This window comes from Theropithecus gelada, chromosome 7a (assembly GCF_003255815.1).
Source record: "Theropithecus gelada isolate Dixy chromosome 7a, Tgel_1.0, whole genome shotgun sequence".
NCBI lineage: Eukaryota > Metazoa > Chordata > Mammalia > Primates > Cercopithecidae > Theropithecus > Theropithecus gelada.
This window is the reverse complement of record NC_037674.1, coordinates 56,680,406-56,704,243: the sequence shown is the minus strand read 5'-3', so window position 1 is coordinate 56,704,243 and position 23,838 is coordinate 56,680,406. Positions and strand designations below refer to the sequence as shown.

The 23,838-nt window shown below is 49.2% G+C and overlaps 1 protein-coding gene across 1 annotated transcript in view; it reads right to left on the bottom strand.

Annotated features, from left to right (window-relative positions):
- Positions 1–1,652: 1,652 nt before the first annotated feature.
- The window catches only part of ARNT2 (aryl hydrocarbon receptor nuclear translocator 2), a 176,400-nt gene continuing 154,214 nt past the window's right edge, over positions 1,653–23,838 (bottom strand). The window contains exons 12-15 of the mRNA XM_025390052.1: positions 20,762–20,900; positions 19,914–20,079; positions 7,934–8,070; positions 1,653–6,020 (exon numbers count right to left, since the gene is read on the bottom strand). Of these exons, the coding sequence (XP_025245837.1) occupies positions 5,922–6,020; positions 7,934–8,070; positions 19,914–20,079; positions 20,762–20,900 (541 nt within the window). The 3' untranslated portion in view covers positions 1,653–5,921. The remainder of the gene's footprint in view (positions 6,021–7,933; positions 8,071–19,913; positions 20,080–20,761; positions 20,901–23,838) is intronic.

The window sequence follows — 23,838 nt, the reverse complement described above, 5'->3', positions numbered from 1 at the left end:
TCATTGTGTATTTTAATTTATAGTTCCTTGATGACTAATGATGGTAATCAGTTTTTTCCACATGCTTATTTGCCATCTGTATATTTTCTGTGGTGACGTGCCTGTTCAGATTTTTCGCCTGTTTTGTACTGAGTCATTTGTCTTATTCCATTGTAAGAGTTCTCTACATATTCTAGGTACTAGTCCTTGGTCAGATACATGACTTGTGAATGTTTTCTCCCATCAGTGGCTTATCTTTTCATGCTCTTAGCAGTGTCTTTTGAAAAGCAAATGCCTTTAATATTTATGTAGTCTAATTTGTCAGTTTATTCTTTGATGGATCATGCTTTCAGTGTAGTATCTAAGAAGTCTATGTTTAACTCAGGGTCGCAGAATTTTATGTATACTTTAAATATGTGCAGTCTACTTTGTGTCAATAATAGATCAATAAAGCTGTAAAAACTAGCAATGCTGTAAAAACTAGGTGTTTGATGGAAGGGTTTTAAAATGATTTTAGTCTGCCATTTTGCTAGAATCCAGAAAGTTCTCTTTCGGCAGAGAAAAAATAGAATTTGTAAGTAAGTTGACCCTTGAACATCATAGGGATTGGGGATGCCTACTCTTTATGCAGTTGAAAGTCCATGTATAACTTTTGACTCCCCTAAAACTTAGCAACTAATAACCTACCATTGACTAGAATATAAATAACATAAACAGTTAATTAACGCATATTTTATGTTATATGTGTTATATACTGTATTCTTAGAATTAAGTAAGCTAGAGAAAAGGAAATGTTAAGAAAATCATAAGGAAAAGACAATATATTTACTATTCATTAAGTGGAAGTGGCTCTTCACAAAGGTCTCCATCCTCGTCATCTTCAGGTTGAGTAGGCGGAGGAGGAGGAGGAAGAGGAGGTCTTCTTGTCTCAGGGGTGGCAGAGGTGGATGGAAGAAAATCCACATGTAAGTGGACCCGCACAGTTCAAACCCATGCTGTTCAAAAGTCAATTGTATTTACTAGAGGCATCAGCATATTAAAACACTAACTTAATTTTGTGAGGATTAAAACATAATAATAAGAGTGTTTAAAGAGGACAATATATACAGGGTTTTTGATTGAGACCTGAGTTCAATATCCTGGTTCTGCCATTTCCTTCCTGTGTTTTCTTAACTTTTCTGAGTTCCAGCTTCTCCATCTGTAAACCAGGGAGAGTAACCACATACCAGATTTGTATTAACAAAAATATCATTTGTAAAGAAGCTTCTAGAGAGCCTTGCCTAACACAGATGGTCATGAGTTTCCTTCTATTATTTGTTTATTTATTTTCTATTGGTTCTAATGCAATATGACTGATACGCTAGTTTCCTTTGTTAGTTTTGTTTTGAGACAGGGTCTTGGTTTGTTGCTCAAGCTGTTCTCAAACCCCTGGGCTCCAGTGATCTTCCCACCTCAGCCTCCCAAAGTGCTGGGATTATAGGCCTGAGCCACAGCACCCAGCCCTAGTTTCCTTTTCTATCCTAAGAAGCTAAACCTCCAAAAGGGTCACTCTTTAGTATAATGTACATCACATCCCTCACAGATTATGACACAATACAGCCCATAGGAGAGAGTGTAATACAAAGGGCAAGTTCCAAGGATGGTTCAATTACAAACTTGGCCTGGGCCATTCGTTGTTCAGAGCAAAGTCATTTTTATTGTAATGAAATTTTAAAAGGCAGTTACATTAGTTACACATATACACAACCGACTTAATAACTGTTAATCATACAGAACATTCAAGAAATACAAATGATTTATCCACAGCACAGTTCACATCCATAAGAAGAAAGAGAAATGGTTAAGTGCTTAAACTGTCCACTGACACCAGCTTATGAAATATTTTTCTGTCCTTTCTTTTTTTTTTTTTTAAAGGAAACAGATTGTTAGATGAAGCGAGCTGTCCTGTTCCCACACAGCCTGTGAAAACTCCATTTTGCCACTTTCAAAGTCAGTGCCCCACAGGCCCTGGCCCATTGTTGACCATAACATCAGCTTTGGCCACAAAAGCCAGGGACACCTACGTGTGGAAATGTGCCTACACCACTGTGTGGTGCCTCCTTAAGTTGCCCCAGACTCCAGATGGTCAAGGAAAAGGTGAATGTCCAAAAGGTTCATGGCTCCTTAGTACAGGGGGTTTGGTGGGGAATGATCCCCGGCAGGTTAGGACACAGCAACTTAGGCCAAGCCCATGTTTTCTGGTAATATAAAGAACATTTCTATTCTGACTTGTTATTGGCTAGAGCTGTTCCGGTCACTGGCTTCTTCCTGTTTATGTGGCAGGTGAGAACCGTGACGGAGCAAGGTGAGCCCAGACAGGTGAGTGTTCACGTTCTCGCATAGCTTATGGGCTGCCCAAAGTGCTGCCGGGACTGGGGAGACCACCATTCATTCCCTGGGACTGGTTTCTCTCTTGGCTAAAGCTAGAAGGACACTGATGTTTGCACGTGTGGCTAATCTGGAGAACACGTAGTCACGTTATTGACACAGAAGAGTAAAGCTCCCCAGTGTAAGTTCCTTAACAACCGGAATCCCCCCAATCTGCAATATTCACTTCTCATGAAATAACAACAGTGTAGAATTTGGTATGTTGGAGAGTAGAGCAGAATATGGCTATTTGTGATGGCTGTCACTCCCTGAAGCCAAAGCTAAAAATAAAACTGGGGGGAGTGATGCATGGGCAGAGTGTTCTAGAGCCATCCTTGGCCATCCTGTTGCCATCACTGACCCAGTCCTGATGGAGCCTTACTGTGGCTGCATCTGTGTCTTTGCTGTGGCCCGGGTTGTCACTGTACAGACCTCTTCTGTGGGAAGCTGTCTGCTTGTCTGGCCTAAGGAAAGTCAGTTGAAAGTCTAGTAGTTTAGATGAGGTGTGAGCGAGGAAGTGAGTCACAGAGCCAAACAAAGTCACAAGTGCCTCTCCCCTTCCTAATCCAGCTTTGAGCCCATCTCCAGTCAGAGAGGTATCTGCTGGGCATGGGCGGAAGGACAAGCAGGCCACAGGGGCCATGAGCATTCTGGCCTCCAAGGCTGGGCAGGACTGGCATGGGAGGTGCTTTTGCAAACCAACCACGATAATTAAACCTTCTGCGGTTTTAATTCTTACTCCAGTGTGTCTCGAAAATCCTTGGTGAAAACCCCTGGGACATGTGCGATTCTCCCAGTCCTGGGCTTCTCCCCCTCCATCACCCCTATTTTTTTATTGGCCCCATGATGGCTTTTACAAATCATAAGCAAAAAGTGGGGTCAGACTCTACTCAGATTTCCCACCTGTGCTCCTAGCACAGAGCTGGAAGGGAAGGAGGCTGGGCCTATTTAGTCATAATGACTCCCCGTCAGGTCTAGCTTTCATTCATCCATGAATCCTCACCCAAGGGCCAAGAACTGAGTTCACTGCATCCTGAACCCCTGTTGAGGTAGGAGAAGATGATGGGAGCAAGGATCCTCTCCTAATTTTGTTGCATTCCCTCAGTGCCCACCACAGCTTCGGATACAAGGCAGGTTCACAGTCAGCGTGTTCACCTGGGTCTGTGTATGCACCTAAGAAAAGCCCCCAACTCTCCTCCAAGAAACAGAAGGCAAAAACAAACATAAGACCCCCCCAAACTTCCAAACTCACAAGCTAAAGGCTATAAAAAGTCTGCTTTCATTTCACTGAGAAACACTTCTTTGATCCTAAACCTATTTTTGTGCCTTTTTTGGGGGAAATAATTATGCCCATGGCCTGGGGCAAGCTCAAGGCTGCTGGAGGCAGAGGTGGCCCCAAGGGCAGGGCAGGCAGAGAAAGGCCCTTTCTGGGGCTGGCCCTGGGAAGATGTGCAGGGTTTCAACCACCTGCCATTTCCCAGAAGTAAGAAAGCCTGTGAGGTTGGAGTGAACACTGCATGCATCTACAATGGAGACTCAATCACCATTACGGACAAAAAGCTCTAGAAACTGCAAGGCTGGGATTAATTTAGAGTCTAGGAACTGTAGTCATGCACAGCTGACGACCAGTCAAAGGCGTTTTGCTAAGCAGTGTTTGACTTTTGTAGATTCCCCAGCAACACTGAGCACACGGATCTCCCTGGCCAGACAGGGCTGGGTTTTAATGTGGAGCTTTCGATGGATCACAGCAAACACTCTCTCCAAACTCCTTCCTGCAAGCTGGGCTCACTCCATTCTCAGGTTTCTAGAACCAATGCCACTCTTCCTGGTCCTGCAGAATCCATGGGTAGGGATGCACGGGTTGTTTCTGAGCATTTGCACTACCAACCAGCATCTGCGAGGAGCTACCTGAAGGACTCTGGGAGGAACATAAGGGCTTTCCCAGAGGGTGGGTCCCTTCACCTGCCCTGCAGCAGCCACAATACATTTTCTACCATATGGGAGTCAGTGGGCTAATGGGCTGGTGATGAGAAACAGGGAGGGGGCATAGTGGTCACAAAAGGAAGAAAACACAAGAGGCTGAAGGAGTCCTTACTAGTGTAAGGGGTGTGGGAGAAGGCAGAGGTCCCTGAAAACAGGGGGATGGATTCTTATACTCTTTTCAAATCCAAGAGAAGCAAAGCAAGCCAGGGATCATGGGCTCAGAGGTCAGCCAGGCAGAAGCTTCTAGAGTCAGCTCTTGTTCCTGTCTTGAGACCACTGGAGAAATTCAAGGCCAGTGGGTGTGTGGCAGAACCAGAACTGGAACCCAAGTCTTCTGCCACTGAGACCTGCACTCTGTGCCTCCCAGAGCTGCTGTTCCTCTAGTCGGGCTGAAGAACAAAGGCTCAGGTGGCCTGGAGGAAAGTGTTTCACGGTGCCCATGTGAGGACACCTGGGCATCCTACCCTGCTGTCTACATCTGTAGAGAAGGGACTGGCCTCTGACCTCAAGGCATGCTGTCCTACAGGCTCTGGGCAGCCACAAGGTCTTCCTCTCACCAGTGGGGCAAGGATGAGACATGCCTATGTGGGACCAGGAACACAGCTGTTCAGATCCAATTGGGAGGAGGGTGAGTGCTCCCATGGGGCTCCTGTGAGAGGAAGGGGGTGCTTCCTCTAAGAGGAGGAGCTTGAATCTGCACCAGGGGCTTGGACCAAAGAACTGACCTACTCATGTGAGCACGCCCCTAGCTGTGCCTCCTGGTGACCCTGCTGAAGTGCCAGCCTGTTAGCCCAGCTCCCAGACCCTGGGCCGAGCATCCTGTGGTCATGGCTGGCGCTGCTGAGCTTGGGGACAGGGCCACACATTTTGGCTCTCTACATACTCTGGATTCTATACACTCACGCTGGCCACACATGACAGACACAAGGCACAACACATCCATCAGGACAGCAAGTTCATGTCACACTGCACAAATTACATACGTCCCATGGCGCGATGTATGCACAGACAGACCAGCGGAGCTGAGGGGCAGATGCTTCTGTGTCTCTGTGCTTCTTGGCTCCAGCTGGTGGAACAAGGGCTGTGCACTCTCCTTGCCTATTTTTCCAGCATTTCCCCGGAGCCCCACGCATCCATTAGAAGGGAAAAGCAAGAAGAAATCTGCTTTCAGCATCCTGGGCAGGCCTGCTGGTGCTGCTTGGTCACTCTGGGCACTGGCTGAACTTTCATGAGTATAAATTGTCTATTAAGAGATTATTCACAACCAAATTTAAGGACCCACTAGGCTCACCTCCTGAGCACACACAGATAAAGTACAATAAATACAACTGATCCCCTAATGTCTGCCAGGGCCCCTGGTCAGTGGCCGAGCAGCCACGGCTGCAGGGGAGAGTGGAGCAATGACGTGCCTGGGGACACAGAGCGGGGGAGATGGCTTCTGGTTTGGGGGGCCCACGGCAGGGCAAGCAGGGCGAGGGTTAGCCTCGTTCACACGGGCGTCGACATCACAGTATGGGTGGCACTGTACAACAGGAGACTTGCTCTGCCCACAGCTACTCAGAAAACGGTGGAAACATGCCCAGGTCGGCAAAGTCTTCGATGTTATAGTTGCCAGTCCCCTGGGTTGGATCTCCCGGCATGGGCAGCATGTCCTGCAGAGGAGAGGAAAAGAGAGCCACAGAGGAGTCAGCTCCTCTGTCCGTGCACTGGGCATGTCCCAGAAGCCCAGCCTGCACTCACCCTCATGGCCATCCCTAGAGGGGCAGCCCAGAGGTCCTCCCCAGCCTTCTGCGGGATGCTTTGGAGGGGTCCTCAAATGTCTGAGGCGCTGAGAAACTGTTCTCCCCAGGGAGCTGTTGTGACAGCAGGTAAACGGCATTAGGACACACCCTTTGTCTATCTAAGGTTGAGTCAGGGACCCAGGGTAGACGAGAGCCCCATTGGCAGGGGACCCCAGGCTGGCCCCAAGCAAGGTGCACATAGCAGACAGCAGATGGCCAAAATGCAAGAGAAATCCAATGCAGAGTGGAGTGGAAGCAGGATGTGCGTGGAGACCTGGGTGGCCTGTTTTCCATGTTTATCTTAGTGCAGGGATAAATCCCTGAATGGTTAGATTTCAGTTTCAACACGTCTTTCAAGTTCTCTGGGCCTCAGATGACCCATCCAGAAAACGGAAATAGCACTATTTCAATGTCTTACAGCCAATTCCCCAATATGTGTTCTGTTGAATTCTCAGCCCATGTGATGCTCTGTGAGAAAAGAATTCTGTGGACAAATAAGTTTGGGAAACAAGGCACACTTTGCCTACCTCCTAGACATCCATAGTTCTCATTGGTGTAATAAAAGTTCTGATATGTCGTGCAATAAAGAAACTTAATAACTTTGTTTAACCAGCGTTTCTTAAGCTTATTTGGCCAAGAATTCTTTTTAGCATCGTGACTATGAAGATCCATGTCAGGAAATTCTGCCTTACAGGGTTGCTGTGGGGCCTCAGAATGGGCAAGGAACAATGCCTTACAGAAGGAGGAAGGAGGAGAGAAGGCTGCAGTCAGGGAAGGCAGGCGAAGGCCTGGGTGAGCTGTTCCCCTGCACATTCACAGAATGCTACCCTGAGTGACATCTGAGTCCCAGGACTTTGTCTGTGAAGACACAGCTGACCCTGGCAGGAGAGGGGCTTGGGATGAGGGTGGGGTCAATGGAGCACTGATTCTTGAGAAGGAGGGGTTGCGATCCTGGGAGTTTCAGAACCCTCCCACAACGTGGTTCCTGCCCCCATCATTGCTTTGCAGGGCAGGCCTGGTGCATGCAGGAGGTGCCTGGGTTCCTGTTACAAGGACCTGGAGGGATGAGCTGAGCTCTTGGCTGAGGGGGAGTTAATGGGCTCGTACCTCCATTTGAAGCCTTCCAGTAGGAATGTTTCTGGCTGAAAGTTGAGCCAAGGAAGCCCACAAGGGGCAGGGCACCTGCTCTGTGGGGCTGCAGCGGTGCCATCCCCAGCCACACAGTCTGCCTTAGGCACACGGGATGGTCTAGAAACGTCTCAAATAATGGCGAGTTTCAAGGTGCCCAGGTATCCTCAACCAGGGACTCTCCCTGAGCTTAACCACAGAGGACAGCAGAGCCAGGGCAAGGCTGGCACTGAGCAAGGGACTGGGTGGGGATGTTCTCCACATTCTGGGGGCTATGGTGGGGAAAAAGAGGGTCAGCCAGTGACAGACAGCCAAGCCTGGGGGCACTTGCAGCTCTTAAGGAGAGACCCCCTTCGGCCTTGGTTTTGTGCCCCTCCCCTGGATAGCTCTGGAGTCTGGGAAGCATCTCCAACTGCAGCCTGCCCTATTGTTTGGCTTAGCTCAAAGGCTACCTCGGCCCCTTCTCCTTCCCACATGCACCTGACGTTTCTGGCTGGGTAGGATGGGGCCTTCTACTCCTGGACTCCCTCTAGCCCAGGCTGGGCCAGAACTCACGATGGCTATCGGGCAGGCGGTGGTGCGGCAGAGCCCGAGGGGGAAAGGAAGCAGAGAGAAGGCGCCGGTACCTACGAGAAGGCGGTGCTCGCTCGATTTACCTGGAACACTTCAGTCTGACCGGGCTGCTGGTGGGAGTGCTGCTCACCGCTCTGCTGGCCGTGGTGCTGGCTTTGCCACTGCGACCAGACTTCTGAGGGCCGTCCTTGGAACTGCCCGCTACTTTGTCCACTTTCAGCTGAAAGATCCGACATACAGTACACTTCCTTTAAAAGCCATCCCGTGGTTCTGTGAGACCTAAGAACCACTGCGGCTGGAGGGCCGCCCGCTTCTGAAAGGCATGTTCCATCCAGAGCTGGAGGAATGCATTTGCTATCCTCGTCTTTCTCACTGACTGAAAGATCATAAATTGAGGGGATAAGAGACACAGGAGCCCTTTGCCCAATGGTGCAGGTACTTGGCCAGAGAGGGTGGCTCTTCCTGAGGTCACCTGCCAGGTGACTAGATGCTTTAAGCCTTGGAGCGCTCCTTGCACTTGGTGACTGTGCACAAAGGCCTCCTGCGGGCATCTGGGGGCAAGGGGCATGTCTGTGGCATGCAGAGCGTGGGCTGACAGAGGGTCTGTCCTCGGCAGTACGGTGTTGGCATGAGGAGGAAGACATACCTGCCCCTGCTCCTGACTCCCTCTCGGTCCACCGAATGCTCTTGAAAGGCATCTGGTCCCGCTAGAGGAAAAGCCTCACCTTGGCATTCCCCTGCGAACTGCCAACCTCAGCCTCTGCCTCCTGAGCAACTCCTCGGAAGCCACACACGCATTATACAAGGTCCTCCTACAGGGCCAAGCACCACAGTCTTTTCCGGCCTGGCTCTTTGGCAGAGTGGTTTTTTTTTTTTGCATCAGTTTGTTTGAGGGGGAAGAAATTTAGGCGCTGGTCAGACAAGATAAGGTTCCTCTGTGGGAATCAGCAAATTCATTTATAAATGAGAGCCACTTTGTTTCTGTCTATAGTTTATACAAAAAAAATTGCCAATGGAAAAAACAAAAAACAGGAAACACAGGTGGAATTTTTTTTGTTTTGTTTTGCATATGAGAAAGAGTCTTACTCCACTGCCCTGGCTGGAGTGCAGTGGTGCAATCATAGCTCACTTCAGCCTTGAAATCCTGGGCTCAAGAAATCCTCCAGCCTCAGCCTTCCAAGTAGCTGGGACCACAGGCTCATGCCACAGTGTCTGGCTAATTAAAAAACATTTTTTTTTTTTTTTTCTGTAGAGATGGGGTCTGGCTATGTTGCCCAGGCTGGTCTCAAACTCCTGGCCTCATGCAATCCCCCTGCTCTGGCCTCCCAAAGCCCTGGGATTACATGAGTGAGCCACTGTGCCTATCCAATAAGTGCAATTTTGTCTAAAAACATTTTTGAGATTCAACCAAAGAGGAGGCTTAAAAAATACCCTTCAAAGAGGATACCTTTAAGGAACATCAAAAATCTTAGAAACTTTTTTTCTTATTTCAAATCATTCAGTACCATTTTGGAAACAATGGACTCTCTACCAAGCTCTGGGTGGCAAGACAAGCTTCATCTTGTCCCATACTACTCTTTCCAACAGTCATGCTGGTCACAGGCAAGTCTCAGGCCCTATCCAACCCCCAACCTGGGCACTGCGTTAATGAGAGGCCAGGTTAGAAAGTGTTCAGGGAGAAGAATCTCTCTCTCTCCCTCTCTCTCTCTCTCACCCATCCACCCATATATAATGCCGGAGACATAAAGGGCTTTAATAAAACACATAAGGTCCCTTTAATGTCTTACCATTGGTGATTTTCAAACTCTATATGATGACAATAGTTGGTAAAGAATTCTGTAAAATTGAGGCAGGGTACAACTCCCTTCCTTAGCATAAGAGAGATTTAAATCTACTTTTTTAATGGGATTCTGTTACAGAAAATTCATCTGCCAATGTGAAATGTCTTCTCCTAATAATCCCACACAAGATCCCCGAGGGCCAAAAGGAACTCTTTCGTAGAAGCGTGTCCACTGGCCTCATTAACTGGCTCAGCAGAGGGAAGGCTAGGTCCACAACTGTGGCAAAGTTAAAACAGCAGCATCGCCAGCTGGAGCCACGAGGAAATTCCCACCTGACAGGCACCTGTCCCATTCTGGAAGCCTGCAGAGGCTGGGCACAATATGGGGCCTTCAGTGGGTCCATGTTGCTTGGCCGGAGGGTACAGGGACATAGCCACCGGTGCCGAAGGAAGGGCATGATAGACTGGGGGAATGTCCTAACACATTCAGGGAGCTGACTGCCATGCAGGGTCACCCAGGATGCTGCTGCAATGATGGCTTCCTTGGGGCTTGCCCATCGCAAATCAATGCCCTCAGCCCTTCCTCCTTAAGGCACATACCTACCTCTCTTTCCCTTTGCCATCAACATTTACACCCACCCACACACACAGCATCTTCTCTTTTCCCTCCCTTCTCAACCCTGTGCAATTACTCTACTGCTAGGCCCCATCCAACAGGCATTTGAAGAGTGCCCATTCTTCTCAATCTCTCTTGAGTATCCAACACTCTTGATCATTCTGTTTGAAACTATCTTGTTGACCTCTAGGATTGAACTTGATTTTGGTTCTGCTACTTCTTACACTACTCTTTCTCACATGCCTCCTGGTCCTTCCTGTAAGTGACCCTGTCTCTTAACATATGTTGAAAGCAGGGGTCTGAGTCAGGCCTTCCCTCTCATCAACAAACAAGAAGGAAATACCTCTTCTAGTCTCATGAACTGACTCATTCATTTATTCACTCGGCAAATATTTCCTGAGCTCCTGCTCTGACGTGGGCTCCATGCTGGTACTGTACATACACTGGAGAATAAGATCGTTTCTGTCTCAACAAGCATACAGCATGGTTGGGAAAGGGAGCAAACAGATGATTCTGCACAGGTGAGAGCTGCTGTAAGAGTCAGAAGAACTAGAATAAAAACCCTTACGAGGGATACCTAACTAATCATGACAAGTAGAAAAGGTTTTTCAGAGATCTCAGATGACACCAGAAGGGGAATTAGTAATTAATCGGGTATAGGGCTTGGAGGTGAGTTTGAAAATAATTCTAGAGAAAAGGGTCAGTCTGTTCAAAGGCCTGATGGTGAAAGAGGGCTTGGTTCATCCGGGCATCTACAGGTGGCTCAGGATGGAAGAGGAACAGAGTGGGATCAGGCAAGTCATAAGAGATAAGGCTGGAGGGTAAGCCAGGGGTCAGGTTCCACACTATCAGTATGACCAACTTTGGGGACAACAGAGAAACACTGAAGGTTTTTAAGCAGAAACAGAAAGCACACAGATGTGGATGGTCCATGGGTGGGTGGACAAAAAGAGAGGGAAAGAGACCAACTGAGAAAGGAATGGGGTAGACAAGAGGAGAGGGAAGGAGCCAGACAGGAGGAGGCTGCTGTAGCAATCCTTGCAAGAGATGACAGTGGCTCAAAACACGGAACAAAAGCCAGCTGCAAAGCAGTGGGTGGATTTGAGATGTGATGGAGAAGGAGGTGCCTAGGCTTGTTGATTGATTACTGGCTGTGCTGAAGGGTGTGAGTGGAAAGAGCTAAGGATGATAAACTTGTGTTTCTGGTGGTATTGACAGTCCCAGCTTCCTAAGCTTTGGCTCCATCCATCCCTGCCATGTCTAAGCAGTATGAAAGACACTTTAAGCTCTCCATGCCTAAAGCAATATCTCACCTCCTCACATAGTCTGGAGGGGAAGAACACAAGCATAGGCTCTTTCCCCTCACTCCCACATCACGTCTAATCAGTGGCTGGGATCGGCTGAGTTCCCACTCCCCTAAATACCATCTCTCAGCTCCTACCTGCTTTCCTCCATTCTCACTGCCCCAACCAGTGCTGTGAGTCATGGCCACACCCACTGCCCCCATAACCACACAGCTACTGGTGTGATCTCCCTCCAACAGTAGTCCACTGCTTACAGACTGCTTAGTGGCTGACTACGGTCTATGCAGTAACATCCATGTTCTGGATGTTGGCATGAAGATCCTTCGCAATCTGCATCTATTTTCAGCCTCATCTCCCACTTCATGTCTAACTCCAGCCCCTCTTGCCCTAGTCACATGACAACACTTGCATGTCCCCCATGATGCCACACGCAGTTACATCTCTGTGCTACTGCACATGTGTTCTCTCTGTCATGTACATCCTTCCCTTTCTCTGTGCCTAGATAATTCTAGCCAGGTTCAAAGCCCTAATCAAAGGTGACCTTGTGTGGCTGACTTCCTCAGTCACTGTCTCCTCTTAGCTTGCCTGTGGCCCATCACACTATATTGATTTACTCCAAACTGTGAGGACTTGAGGCCAAGGACTGTATCTACGTCTACCCCAGGCTTTACTGAAAATAGTGCTTGGAATATAGGAGAGTCTTCAACAAGAACTTGCTGAGGGAAGAAGGAAGGAAGGAAGGAAGGAAGGAAGGAAGGAAGGAAGGAAGGAAGGAAGGAAGGAAGGAAGGAAGGGAGGGAGGGAGGGAGGAAGGGAGGGAGGGAGGGAGGGAGGGAAGTAAGAAGGAAGAACATGAACATTCCATGAAGTTTTATTTCTATCTGCATTTGAGGTTTTTCTGGGTATAATGAAATAAGCACACATTCTCTCACCAGTCTTACCTCAGGGATACCCAGAGATGAGGAAGGGTGGAGGGGAATAATGATTAGAGGAAGATTAGCTCTCTATTCACATTTGGAGTACTTGATTCTATTAATTACATATGCCAGATTTCAGAATAAAAATTCTTAATGTTCTGCAAGGGGAAAAAATCAGTTAACGGGATTGCTTTGGAAATAGTCAAGGAAGAATTTTGGGAGTACTGACTATGTGCACATCATATGACTATATGCTATGAATCATGCTAGGTATTTTACATTATTTCAATTCATCTTTTCTTCACTCTGACTCTAAGAACCATGAGCCCATTATCCACATTTTTCAGATAAGGAAACGGAGACTCAAAGACATCAAGAAATTAGCCCAACTCATTTAGCCTACAAATGCCAGACCCAGGGTTTGAACCTAGATCTTTTTGACACTGAGGGCCACGTGCATTCATTTGATACAGTGTTTAAATCGAAGGCCTACTTTATACCTAATACTGAGCAGCATGTTGGTAATGCAGTGATGGTCAAACCTGGCCACTGAGAACGTTACTAGGCAAGCAGAATTGCTATGAGCTCTTACAAGGGAAGTCCAGGCCGCCACAGGAGGACCGGGGACTGGGCCCTCGCTCAGATTTGAGTCTTTCTAGAGGAAGTTACATCCAAACAGATGACCTGAAGAATGAGTTCACTGGCCATGTGCTGGAAGAGAAAAGCGGAAAGTCCTCTTTTCAGCCTCTGCTACTGAAAGTATATTTATTTTTTCTCCTGAATTGTATTGACCACTCTGACCAGATAGTTAGCAAGAACTTCAGTGTAATCTCTCCTGGATAACAGAGCATTGTGGGTTCTTAACCTAAATCTGACTGACCTGCTCTGCGTATAAATGGCAAGAAGGGGCTTCCCATGGCTCACCCCACAGTGTACCTACAAGCCTCTTTCTGGAAAAACAAACAAACAAACAAACAAAAAACCCAGTGGTCACCAAAATCCTTGTATTACTTTATTGTTCCAAAGCCACCTACATAGTTACAAACTATGAGCTGAGTTTCACTCTGGTGGCTTCCTGAGCACGGGCTGGGCTGCTACAGCCCTGGCTGGTGCATGGGCCACCTCCCAGCCCAGAGAGACTGTGTTATGGGCTGGTAACAACTGGGCCAGCTGCGTGGGCTTCCAGACCACGGGTCAGAATCTTGAGGAGCTTGTGGGTTCCTAGGTCATAGAGGAAGGGATGACATTCCTCCTTTTTTAAAAATTTGAAGCTCAATGCTATCATTCTCCTCTCATTAACATTTTTCCTTGTGAGGTTCAGCTGATTTGGAAATTGCCCTAAGACTTAAGGCTCACTCGAAGTCCTGCTTGGAGGTCCTATGTCATTGGGTTTAGCTCGGTGGTTCCCAATCAAGTGATTTTGCGCAACCTCACCCTGCCACCAAACCAAGGGGGGACATTTGGAAATGTCTGGAGACATTTGTCATTATCATAAACAGAGAAATCCTAGTAAGTAGAGACAGGGAAATGCTGCTGAACCCCCTATAAGGAACAGACAGCCCCCCCAACAACAAAAATTATCCAGCCTAAAATGTCAATAGTGCTGACACTGAGAAACCCTGCTGGATAAAGGAACAAAGTGCACCAAAAGGGCAGCTCATTCTCTTACAAATGCCTTCTAGGCAGAAGAAAAACGCACCTCACAGCAAGGATTACAGTCTTTCTGAGTGGGCCTCACCTTTTCAACACTAACTAGTATTAGGGATGGGGAGGTCTATAATTCCCCACAATTCACTGGTAAAAATGCCCGGGACCGAGCTTTGTGGGCAGGAGCTGAGGAGGAAGAAGGTGCATGGTGTCTGCAAACATTTCAGATCAGCGAAATACTACCGGCTCCCTGCCTGTGCTTAGCCTACCCTGTTCCCCTATTTCAAATTATGCCTTTCGTTTCTTACTCCAGATAGTTTTGGAATAATAAATTCTTTTTTTTTTTTTTTTTTTGATGGAGTCTTGTTCTGTCATCCAGGCTGGAGTGCAGTGGTGCAATCTCGGCTGACTGCAACCTCCACCTCCCAGGTTCAAGCAATTCTCCTGCCTCAGTGTGCACCACCATGCCCGGCTAAGTTTTGTATTTTTAGTGGAGACAAGGTTTCCCCATGTTGGCCAGGCTGGTCTCGAACTCCTGGCCTCAAGGGATCAACCTGCCTCGGCCTCCCAAAGTGCTGGGATTACAGGTATGAGCCACCACACCCAGCCTGGAATAACAAATTCTTTCAATTCCCCTCTCCAAAGTGAATATGGGCTGGGTGGGGCAGGCTGGGATGGACATGGCTCTTTTACGAAAGGGCAATGTGTTCTGGATGTGTTTCTCAATCTTTGTAAAAGACGTTCATCCCCAGAGTTGTTAGTTTATTTACTGTGACCTGATTTAATCTTTATCGACCTGATCTGACTTGTGTCATCCACGGATGAATTGCTTTAGAGACCTCACCCTAAACTGAGAAGCATGTGGGGAACAAGGAGCTATGGACATGCTGGTGCTTGCCAAGACATTGTATCTGGAAGCATGCTGCTAAGAAAATAATGTAACTTAGATCCTATATATGTGTATGCCACACTTGAAGCAAGTCAGGGAATTAAAACCTGATCTGCTACAGCACCTTTGAGCCATTTCTCTTTGAGCAATCTGTGCCTTGGCTCCCTGCATTTCTCCAAGAAACAAGGTAATATCAACAAGCAGATGCCTGGCAGTAGTTGAAATGAAAAGAAACTGAGCAATTTGAGGGTTCAGGTCATATACATTCTTGTCAGTTGTCAATTTATTGCCTCTTAGCTCTAAATCCATCCTTCTTTGCCCTGTTTTATGACACTGAAACTACACCCTGCAAACAGTTCTCCTTTGTCAGCGAGTGCAGCATTAGGCTTTCTCAACAGAGGACGCTGGAGAGACAAGCAAGGTGTTGCAGCGAAGTGGCTTCTCTTCCTGGATCAGGTGTTTCTTTCCTCCTGCAGTGTGTCTAGCAGCAGTGTGCAGGATGTCAGGGCGCTCCCTCTTCAGCACAATTCTCTAGCACCCAGAGGCTGCTTCCTGTGAATCAGTTTTACCTGCCGGCACTCCCTGGGGAAATTCTTGGCCATCTGGTAGGTGGGTGTGTAGACCATTTCTGGTCCATCTGCACCCCCTACTGAGTGTCTCAGTCAGCTGGCAGGCTGCTTTTACAGACCCACTGCAGTCCAGAGCCTCTATAGTGTGTTACCAAGACAGACGCACATTCTCCAATAAGGGCTGAACCTCAGGATTTGTGGGGTGGGTTCTCCTCTTCCACGTTCTCAGTTCCTGTCTTGTCTACTTTCCCTTAGCCTTAGAGGTGGAAGTTGCTGCCCACGATTATTATTCCTGTATTCCTCAGGGTTCTTCTTAACCATCTTTTATTAGTCACAAAATCTTTAAATTTTTCCTGTTCAAATCACTGGCATGGTTTCTGTCTCCTGACTGGGCCCTACAGGCACAACACTTTCCCCACTTACTTTGTTAAGGGAATAAATGCTTGGATTTTTCAGGGCTTATGTAGACGGATTGTGTAGTTTCCTAGTGGATGCTACATTTCAAATAGCTACGTTTTTGCTGGGACTGGACTCAAAATGAAAATGAAACTAAGACTGGAAACACAAGTATGACAGCAGTAAAGCTCAAGATAACTCGAAAAGCCTGAAATGGAAGAAATGCTTTGACTTGACTCCTGAAGTCTCGTGGAACAAAACCAGCACGTGTTTCACAGAAAGGGCTGAGACACAGGCAGGGCTGTTTTTTCTCATTCAATGTATAAACAGTCTACAAAGCTATCCTGAGGAGTCTGAAACAGTTGAAGCACTGTTCAAAAGTGACATGCTCTGCTTGTCACAACTTGATGTCTGCCCCTGGTCCACCAATGGGTGATGTCCGGCAAGTCTGCTCAGCAGGCATTTCAAACCTCCTGCCTGCTCCAGCCAGCCAGAAGCGGGAAGCTGGGATTGACTGTGCTATCTCTTTGGGCTCTGGCCATGGATAATGATCTGAGGCCAGGTACTGTGGGGTGCCGCCATGCCCAGGAACCCATCAGTGCCACACCAATAGGCCCCAGGGCTGCACAGAAGGCACTGGGAAGCCACTCAGATGTGCCCATGCTGGGCTAGGGTGTGTGTCCATTGCAAATGTAAACACTGCCTGTTTTTTAAGCCTGCTTTGTGTTTAGTAATTAATGAAACTGATCATTAATGAGGCAGACTGCTCTGTTCCTTCTCCACTCACCGATTCTTACCTGCTTTGTTCCTTCTCCACTCACCCATACTTACCTGCTCTGTTCTCTGCACCCTTTCCCACTGTGCCCTCAGGAGTAACCATCCTCACTAACGAACAACCCTTGGGTCCTCTTCCTAACCACACATCCTCTTTCTTCTGTCCTTAACCAAAGGCTGACCTCTTCTCCCAGCCAGGACTCCACTTCCTTGAAGCCTTGTGGAGTAAAGGCTGACCCTGTGGTCAGAAGGGGGTCTGGTGTCCACCCATTTTCCAGGCCCCCTCTACACTTCTGATGTGAACCCCAACACCTTATCCTGGGTTCCCTCTGCCTGCACTGGGAGCTTTCCTCCAGCAGCATACTCATCACAGATGATGACAGCAACCCCTCACCTCGAGGTCTCCCTCTCCCTCCCAAGACTGAGCCTCCCTTCCGGCTCTCCTGCTCAGCTTCATCCCCACTCCATCACCTGCTCACTCCACCACAGCCTGGCTTTCAACACACTCTCCCTGCATCCTATTCCATGCAAACAGCTGTGGCCAAAGGTAACACGTGATGCACGGATGGCAAGGCCATAGGAAACTTCTCAGTCCTTCATTTCTTGATTTTATACTCTTTTTTCATGCTGTCACTGGAAGGGTTCCAGCCCCTTTCTCATGAATGTACATCAAGGGACATCTGCTGGGACATCCAATTCTTGCTTAATTCTGAGGTCCCCTGTGAATGGATTTGAAAATGATGGTAAGCACAGAGTAGTGATGGGAGCACGGTCTCAGATGTACTGCCCAGCTTTGATTCTTGGCTCCAAAGGCATGATTCTGCTATTATCAGCTACAGTAAGTTAGCCTGGGTAAGTTATCTGACCTCAGTGTGCCTTAGTTTACTTATCTGTGAGATGGGAATAATAATGGTATCTCCTTCTTAGGGCTATTGTGAGTACTGAATGAATGCCACATGCTAGCATATAATAAAATAAGCACCCAGTAAGGGCAGGCTGCTATCATTACTATTATTATCACCTGAGTGTGAGATAGCTTGAAGGCAAATGTAAAAAAATGGTCACCGAACCTGGAGCCCCATCTGTGTTGAGCCTGTTCTTGGCTATCAGTGGTGCAGTGGCCTCAGCCCAGGACTTTGTCCTTCCTGCGTCCCATCTAAATTCATACTTCAGGGCCTGGCATTTGTTTAGTGGAGACTAGAGAGAGGCATGGAGCTAAAGGCACTGGATGGTTGGGGCAGGGAAGTGGCCTGCCCACCTGTCTTGTCACGGCCACAGTGGGATGCTCCAAGACCTTGCCAGGGTTACGTGTTAGCTCTGCTCTGAAGCCTCTCTTGACCCCATCAGACATAATGACTCTCCTGGCCTGCAGCCACAAGGGCCCCTGCACAGACCATGGCTGCTGCAACTGCAGACTGTCCTGCTTGCCTCCCTTTACCTGTCTGTCTCCCCTGCCCCCATCTCTGGACTGTGTCCTTCTCTGGGTGGGGACCAGGTCTCCTGTCTTCTGTTTTCCAGTGCTGATTTGGGGCCTGGCACTGAAGGATTTTTTGAGTAGATCAGTGCCAGATGGTCCCTGCGCTTCCAGGAAGAACTAGATACCCAGGGGGACTTGAGTCTACGAGGCCCACCTTCAGGAGGAGATGAAGGGGTCTCTCCGCTCCCAGGTGAGGAACCAGATGTGGAGGAGGATCTCATGTGTGACTGCAGGAAGGTGGATGCTGTCCTGAGAAACAGGATTCTGGGCTCAAGGTGGTAATTGTGCTGAGTGCCTGGTTGACTCGAAAGCAACTGCCATGGGGTTTCTCCTTCCTCAAACAGGGTGCTGTGCTTCTAAACTTGGTTCCGGTGAATCGTGTGGCAAGAATGCTTAACAGGTGAACAGGAGAACACACTGCAAGTAAATGTGACTAAGGCTGGAGGGACAAGCATGGCCTCAGGAAATGCTGTGCCCCAAGACCTTGGGCTGAGTGGAGCAGACGTGCTGCTGTTAGCAGAGGAGATGGGGAGGGTTGGGCAGCAGATGACAACTCCCCATTGTGTGCTAGGGGCTCTGCACAGCATTTTTCTTTCTTTTGGTTTTTCAGACAGGGTCTCACTGTGTTGCCCAGGCTGGAGTGCAGGGGTGTGATCATGGCTCACTGCAGCCTCAACCTCCTGGGCTCAAATGATCCTCCTACCTCAGCCTCCTGAATAGCTGGAACTACAGGCATGCACCACACCTGACTAATTTTTTTTTTTTTGGTAGAGACAGGGTTTTGCTATGTTGCCCAGGCTAGTCTCGAACTCCTGGGCTCAGGTGATCTGCCACCTCAACCTTCCAAAGTGCTGGGGTACAGATGTGAGTCACCACGCTCTGCCTGCACAGAATTGTTCATAAGGCTGACAGGCAAGCAGTTCTAACGGAAGCTTTTAACTTGCCACGTGGAAATTCAGACGTTTGGGCTCAGCTTCATGCTCATCTGAAGAATCAGTTCGGTAGAGAAAAGCTCTATGAGCTGCACTGCTGGGTGTCACCCAGTGACCTCACTGTGAGAAAGCAGGCACCAGCTCGGACTTCTTACAAGGACCATGGGTCTCTTATGAGCCTGTCTTGACGTGGAGTGGAGCCCCAGCCCTGGGAGACATGCTGAGGAGGTTCCTTAAACACATGGAGAGTGGGCAAAGCCCAGGATCCTGAGAGATGCACAGGACACAGCGGTTCCTTAACCTTCTATGGCCTGAGGTTTTGTTAACAAAGTAAGATAGGTGTTTTTAATATTTAAAAGAAAGAGAAAACTTTGCAGGATTATTTATGCAATTGATTGTCTCTATAGCTATTCTCTAGTTTCTTGAAACAAGACTATAAGGTTTTTGAGTTGGGGGGCCTAAAAATCCTTGCTAGGGCCATAATGGGTTAAAGTGGTATTTAGATCACATCACAGCACAGGAACATCATCCCAGTGCCTTGAAAATGATAAAGCCAAATCACAAAGCCAAGGCCTAAGCATCCAGTCTCTTAGGAACACCATAGGCCTCCTCATAGCCAGAGAGAGAGGAGGTGCTTGGAAACCTCCGGGCCTTGTTTTGGTAGCTGGGAGCCTGGAGCTCAGCCCCCTGAATTCAGGATGTTCAGAAAGCATTTTTGCTTTCTGGCTTTCCCAGAATCTCATTCCCTCATTCCCCACCTACCAAACCCTGGAGTCCTGTTGGCAAGACTGGAGTAGGCATTCCCGCTTGGTGAGGAGGTAGCTGGGCTGGAGAGGGGGCTGTAGGAAGAAGGGTCTGCCGGGTAGGTGTGGCTCGTTCCGATCCCAAAGGGAGATGACTGAGTCTTGCTGGATTGAGATGGGATTTGCTATAATCAGGACAAAGCAAAGAGATGGAAAGCATCAGCAGCAGACCCTCACCCCTAACCCACGCCCCAGGCTGGTCACAGAGGCAGTGTCTGCTCTGGGTTGATAGTGACTCCCCATGGCCCTCTTGTCTGGCTAGGCACAGGCCTGGATCAGCACGGTGTGTGAGGGCCCAGGAGCTGCAGAATCTTTGGGGCATGTCTGGTTGAAGTTACTCCCCAGGGCTACAAGGATCTGGGCCCTCTGGCATCCGGTTACCAAGGCCTTGGCATTATGAACACCCAGAACTCCCTGGGCAACACCCACCCTCACAGTGACTATGAGGGGTCTGGGGGTGTCCCAAGTGTGGGTGTTTTCATGTCCTCCTGGCACAGGAGCAGCCAGAGGCCCAGAGTCGTGAGGGGCTCATTCTTGATGGGGTGTCTCTACCTGCCCAGCCTTTTCCTGCCAGCTGCCCCAGGGCATGGCTGTAAGGAGAAAAGGCTGCTGAAGTCGCAGGCGGGGCACCCGGCTCTCCGAGGGCCCTGAGGGTGGCCGGTGCTCCTGAGGAGCCAGCGGCTGTGAGGGTGGTTGGTTCCAGCTAGGGCCTGACCCATCCTCAGAGCCGCAGTCCGAAGAAAGCACTTCTCAGAATGCTCTCCCTCTCTGGGCACCCAGGGGAGACGCTCTCACAGACACCCATACCTGTCCCGGAAAGGGCGGACGACTCCCTGTCCACGCCACCTGACTCTGGTTTAGCTGCCGGGAGATTTGGGACATGTTCTGGCCCGTGGAAGAGGAGGACTGAATATCATTCACTCCAGGCACATGAACCACTGAAGAGCTAGAAAAGAGGAAAATGCATTTATCCCGAGGACACACCTGGTTTGCATGAGTCTACCCGCCCAGCCAACCACACAATCCACCCTGGGCCACCTTCCTGGCTCTCTCTCCATGCAGCATGTCACTCGAGAAAATGACTAACACATCATGAGCCTCAAAGCCCCTTGGCTGTCCTCCTCTCCCTTCAGGGCTTCCTCCACACTGCTGAGTAGTCCTGCCATGTCTGGTAGTCTGGTACTTCCTCTCCTCGTCCTCCCCAGGGTCTCCCACACACTCCTCAGCCCCTATCCTACGCCTGTACATCCCCTGCTCTCAACAGATGATTTGGATCCCACAAAGAGAGAAGCTTCTTAGAATAAAAATAAGTCCCGGTGTTCACTCATTCTTCCGTGCTCTGGTTAATTTGTTCCTTTGGGGCACGTATGAGGCTTAAAGATTCAGGAAATAGGTTGCAGGCTGTCAGTTTTAAATGGAAAGAAAAGCTTCTCAATGAAAACCTGCTGGATGGGGCCTAGTCCTGCTACCCAGAGTTTATCCCTCCCACCTTCGGTTCACCTTCGACTTAACTCAGTTCATCTTTATTAGGTCCCTGCTGTGTGCTGTGCTCTCTGCATGTCCTTTGCAGGCTAAATCTCTGACCCTGCTTAGCTCCTCGGCAGGCATTGTCTGTATGTACCACCAGGCGCTTCTTCCGGGAGATTTTCCGGGCTATGTCAATTACATGAGAAGCTCATCAAAGACTAAAAGGCTGGGGGCAGACTTTTACTTTGTTTCAGGCCCCTCGTCCTGCCTCCCTGGGACTAGCACAGCACGCAGGGCAGTGCACTGGGTGCCCATGAATCAGTCAAGTAGGGCAGAATGGGGCTCATCACAGAAGGCTTTTGGTAGAGGTGGATTTTCAGCTCCATGTTAAAAGAAAGGCAGGCTAGAGATCAGTAGAGACTGGGTAAAATTTTACTATTGTATTCTAATAAGTTTCCTATGCTATTTGATCCCTTTTAAAATAGGGAGAAACCAAGAATGTCAGAGACATTCTTGCAGTGATCATTGTAAAACAAGTTCAGTCGCTTATATAAAGGGGATATCATTCCCATCTTTGTATAATCAATTTCTCATTTAACATAAGGGCTCCTTTCCCATTCTCCTTCCTGATGGAAGTATTGCTTCAGAAGACATTTTCTGGTCACTATGGTCTAGTAGGGCCCTCTCCCACAGACCCTCAGCCCTTGATGTCCTCCCCAAAACACTGATTGATGAGGGCTGCTATAGCGTAGAAGCCCTAGGAAAGGCACCTTGACTGAAAGGGATGGGCTTCTTGGGGCAAAGAGCCAGCCCTTGTGCACAGTCCTCCCTGGGGGCCTCTGAGCTACAGCTGCCTGCCTTAGTATGGACAGGCAGGGACCAAAACTGGCGGGACCAGAGCGGGAGGACTGTGGGTGAGGATGCACTTCGGGTGCCAGCAACACCATTCTGCAAGCGGCCCAGGGTTCCCTATGGCTGTATTGGTCCCCAGAGTCCTTCATCCCACAGCTTACCCCAACCCAAGCCAGCTCAGACCCTTCGGATATAGAGGAAATTCTGCACATTCCACAGGCTTTGGCCCCAACAGGCATCCTTTAATTAACTCAGTCATTTATTCATTCATTTTACAGACTAGTACTCAGCAAGTGCCTTTTCTATGCCAGGCTCTGCACAGGTGTTTGGACACTCCCTGGATTCCTTCCCCACACTGCCAGCTGCCCCAAGCCTGCTTTTCCTTCCCCATCACTCATCACTGCCCTGTGCACCCTACATTTTTGGTTCTATGACAATGGCCTCACCCAGGCTGTGCGCCTCATGCTGGCACTGTCTGCCCCGAGCACTGTCTGCAGCTTCACTCTTCTCCCAAAGGCCATCAGTGACGATGTCCTCCTCCTCACATGGCTCCCACGGCTGCTGCTGCAGACAGGGCTCAGGGCAGACAGTCCAGTGTGAGGTGCAGAGCCTGGGTGAGGCCATTGTCATAGAACAACGTGGTCATCCTCTGTTTCTCCCATTAGTGAGGCCTCCTCCAACAATGCCTCCCTGAGGCTTCACTCAGCACACTCCTCAGGCCCTTGCACCTCTGCCCTGGTTAGGAGGCGGAACCTGACTTTTGCTTTCAGACCTAGCTGAAGAGTCAGCCAGACCTTCTCTGGCCATGCCACCTTGGGCTATCCTCTTGCCTTTGAACTGCCCCCTCCTTGCCTCCTGCTGCTGTACCCTCCCTGATCCCCTTTGTCCAGAGTGAAGGACAAGCAGCAAGTGTCACAAGGACCCAATAAACATGAGCACCCGGGCAGGGCTCGCACAGGGCTTGGCATAGACCAACATCAGTCAATGTGTGCTGAGTAGCTGAGTAACTCAGCCGCCAAGAGAAGTCTGGAGGGCTTGACTATTGCTCAGCAGAGCCGCACGACCTGCAGTGATGATGGTTAGGGACTGCTCACGGAGGGCTGCCATCTTGTCTGCTGTCCCCAGACCAGAGCCCCTGCCTGCAGCCAGAGCTCCTCAGAGCCTCAGAGCAGTGTGCAATTCAGCGAGACCTAGCTGCAGGCATGGCCAGAGCCACTGCAGTATTGCTAATCTGTCTCCAGGAGGTCTGTCCACGAACCAGTGTGGAAGCAAGATCCTCATTCCCTGTGTCTAGGGCAGTCCCTTGGCAGGGCCCTCTCTCTGAGTGGCCAGCCCCACCTACCCTCCTGGTCTCTGCCTACATCTGGAAGCTCTGCTTAGGCTCTGGCTAACCTTGCTGGAGGAGCCCTGTCCTGCTGGGCATGAGGAACTTACGGGGTCCGGTAGGCACAGGTGAGTGCCCACACACCCTCCCCAAGAGCTGCCAGCTTCTCTGACTGTTCTTCCCAGTTTATGCTTCTGTCTCCCCAGAAGTCAGTGGAGCCAACCTTGCCTCCAGTGATGAT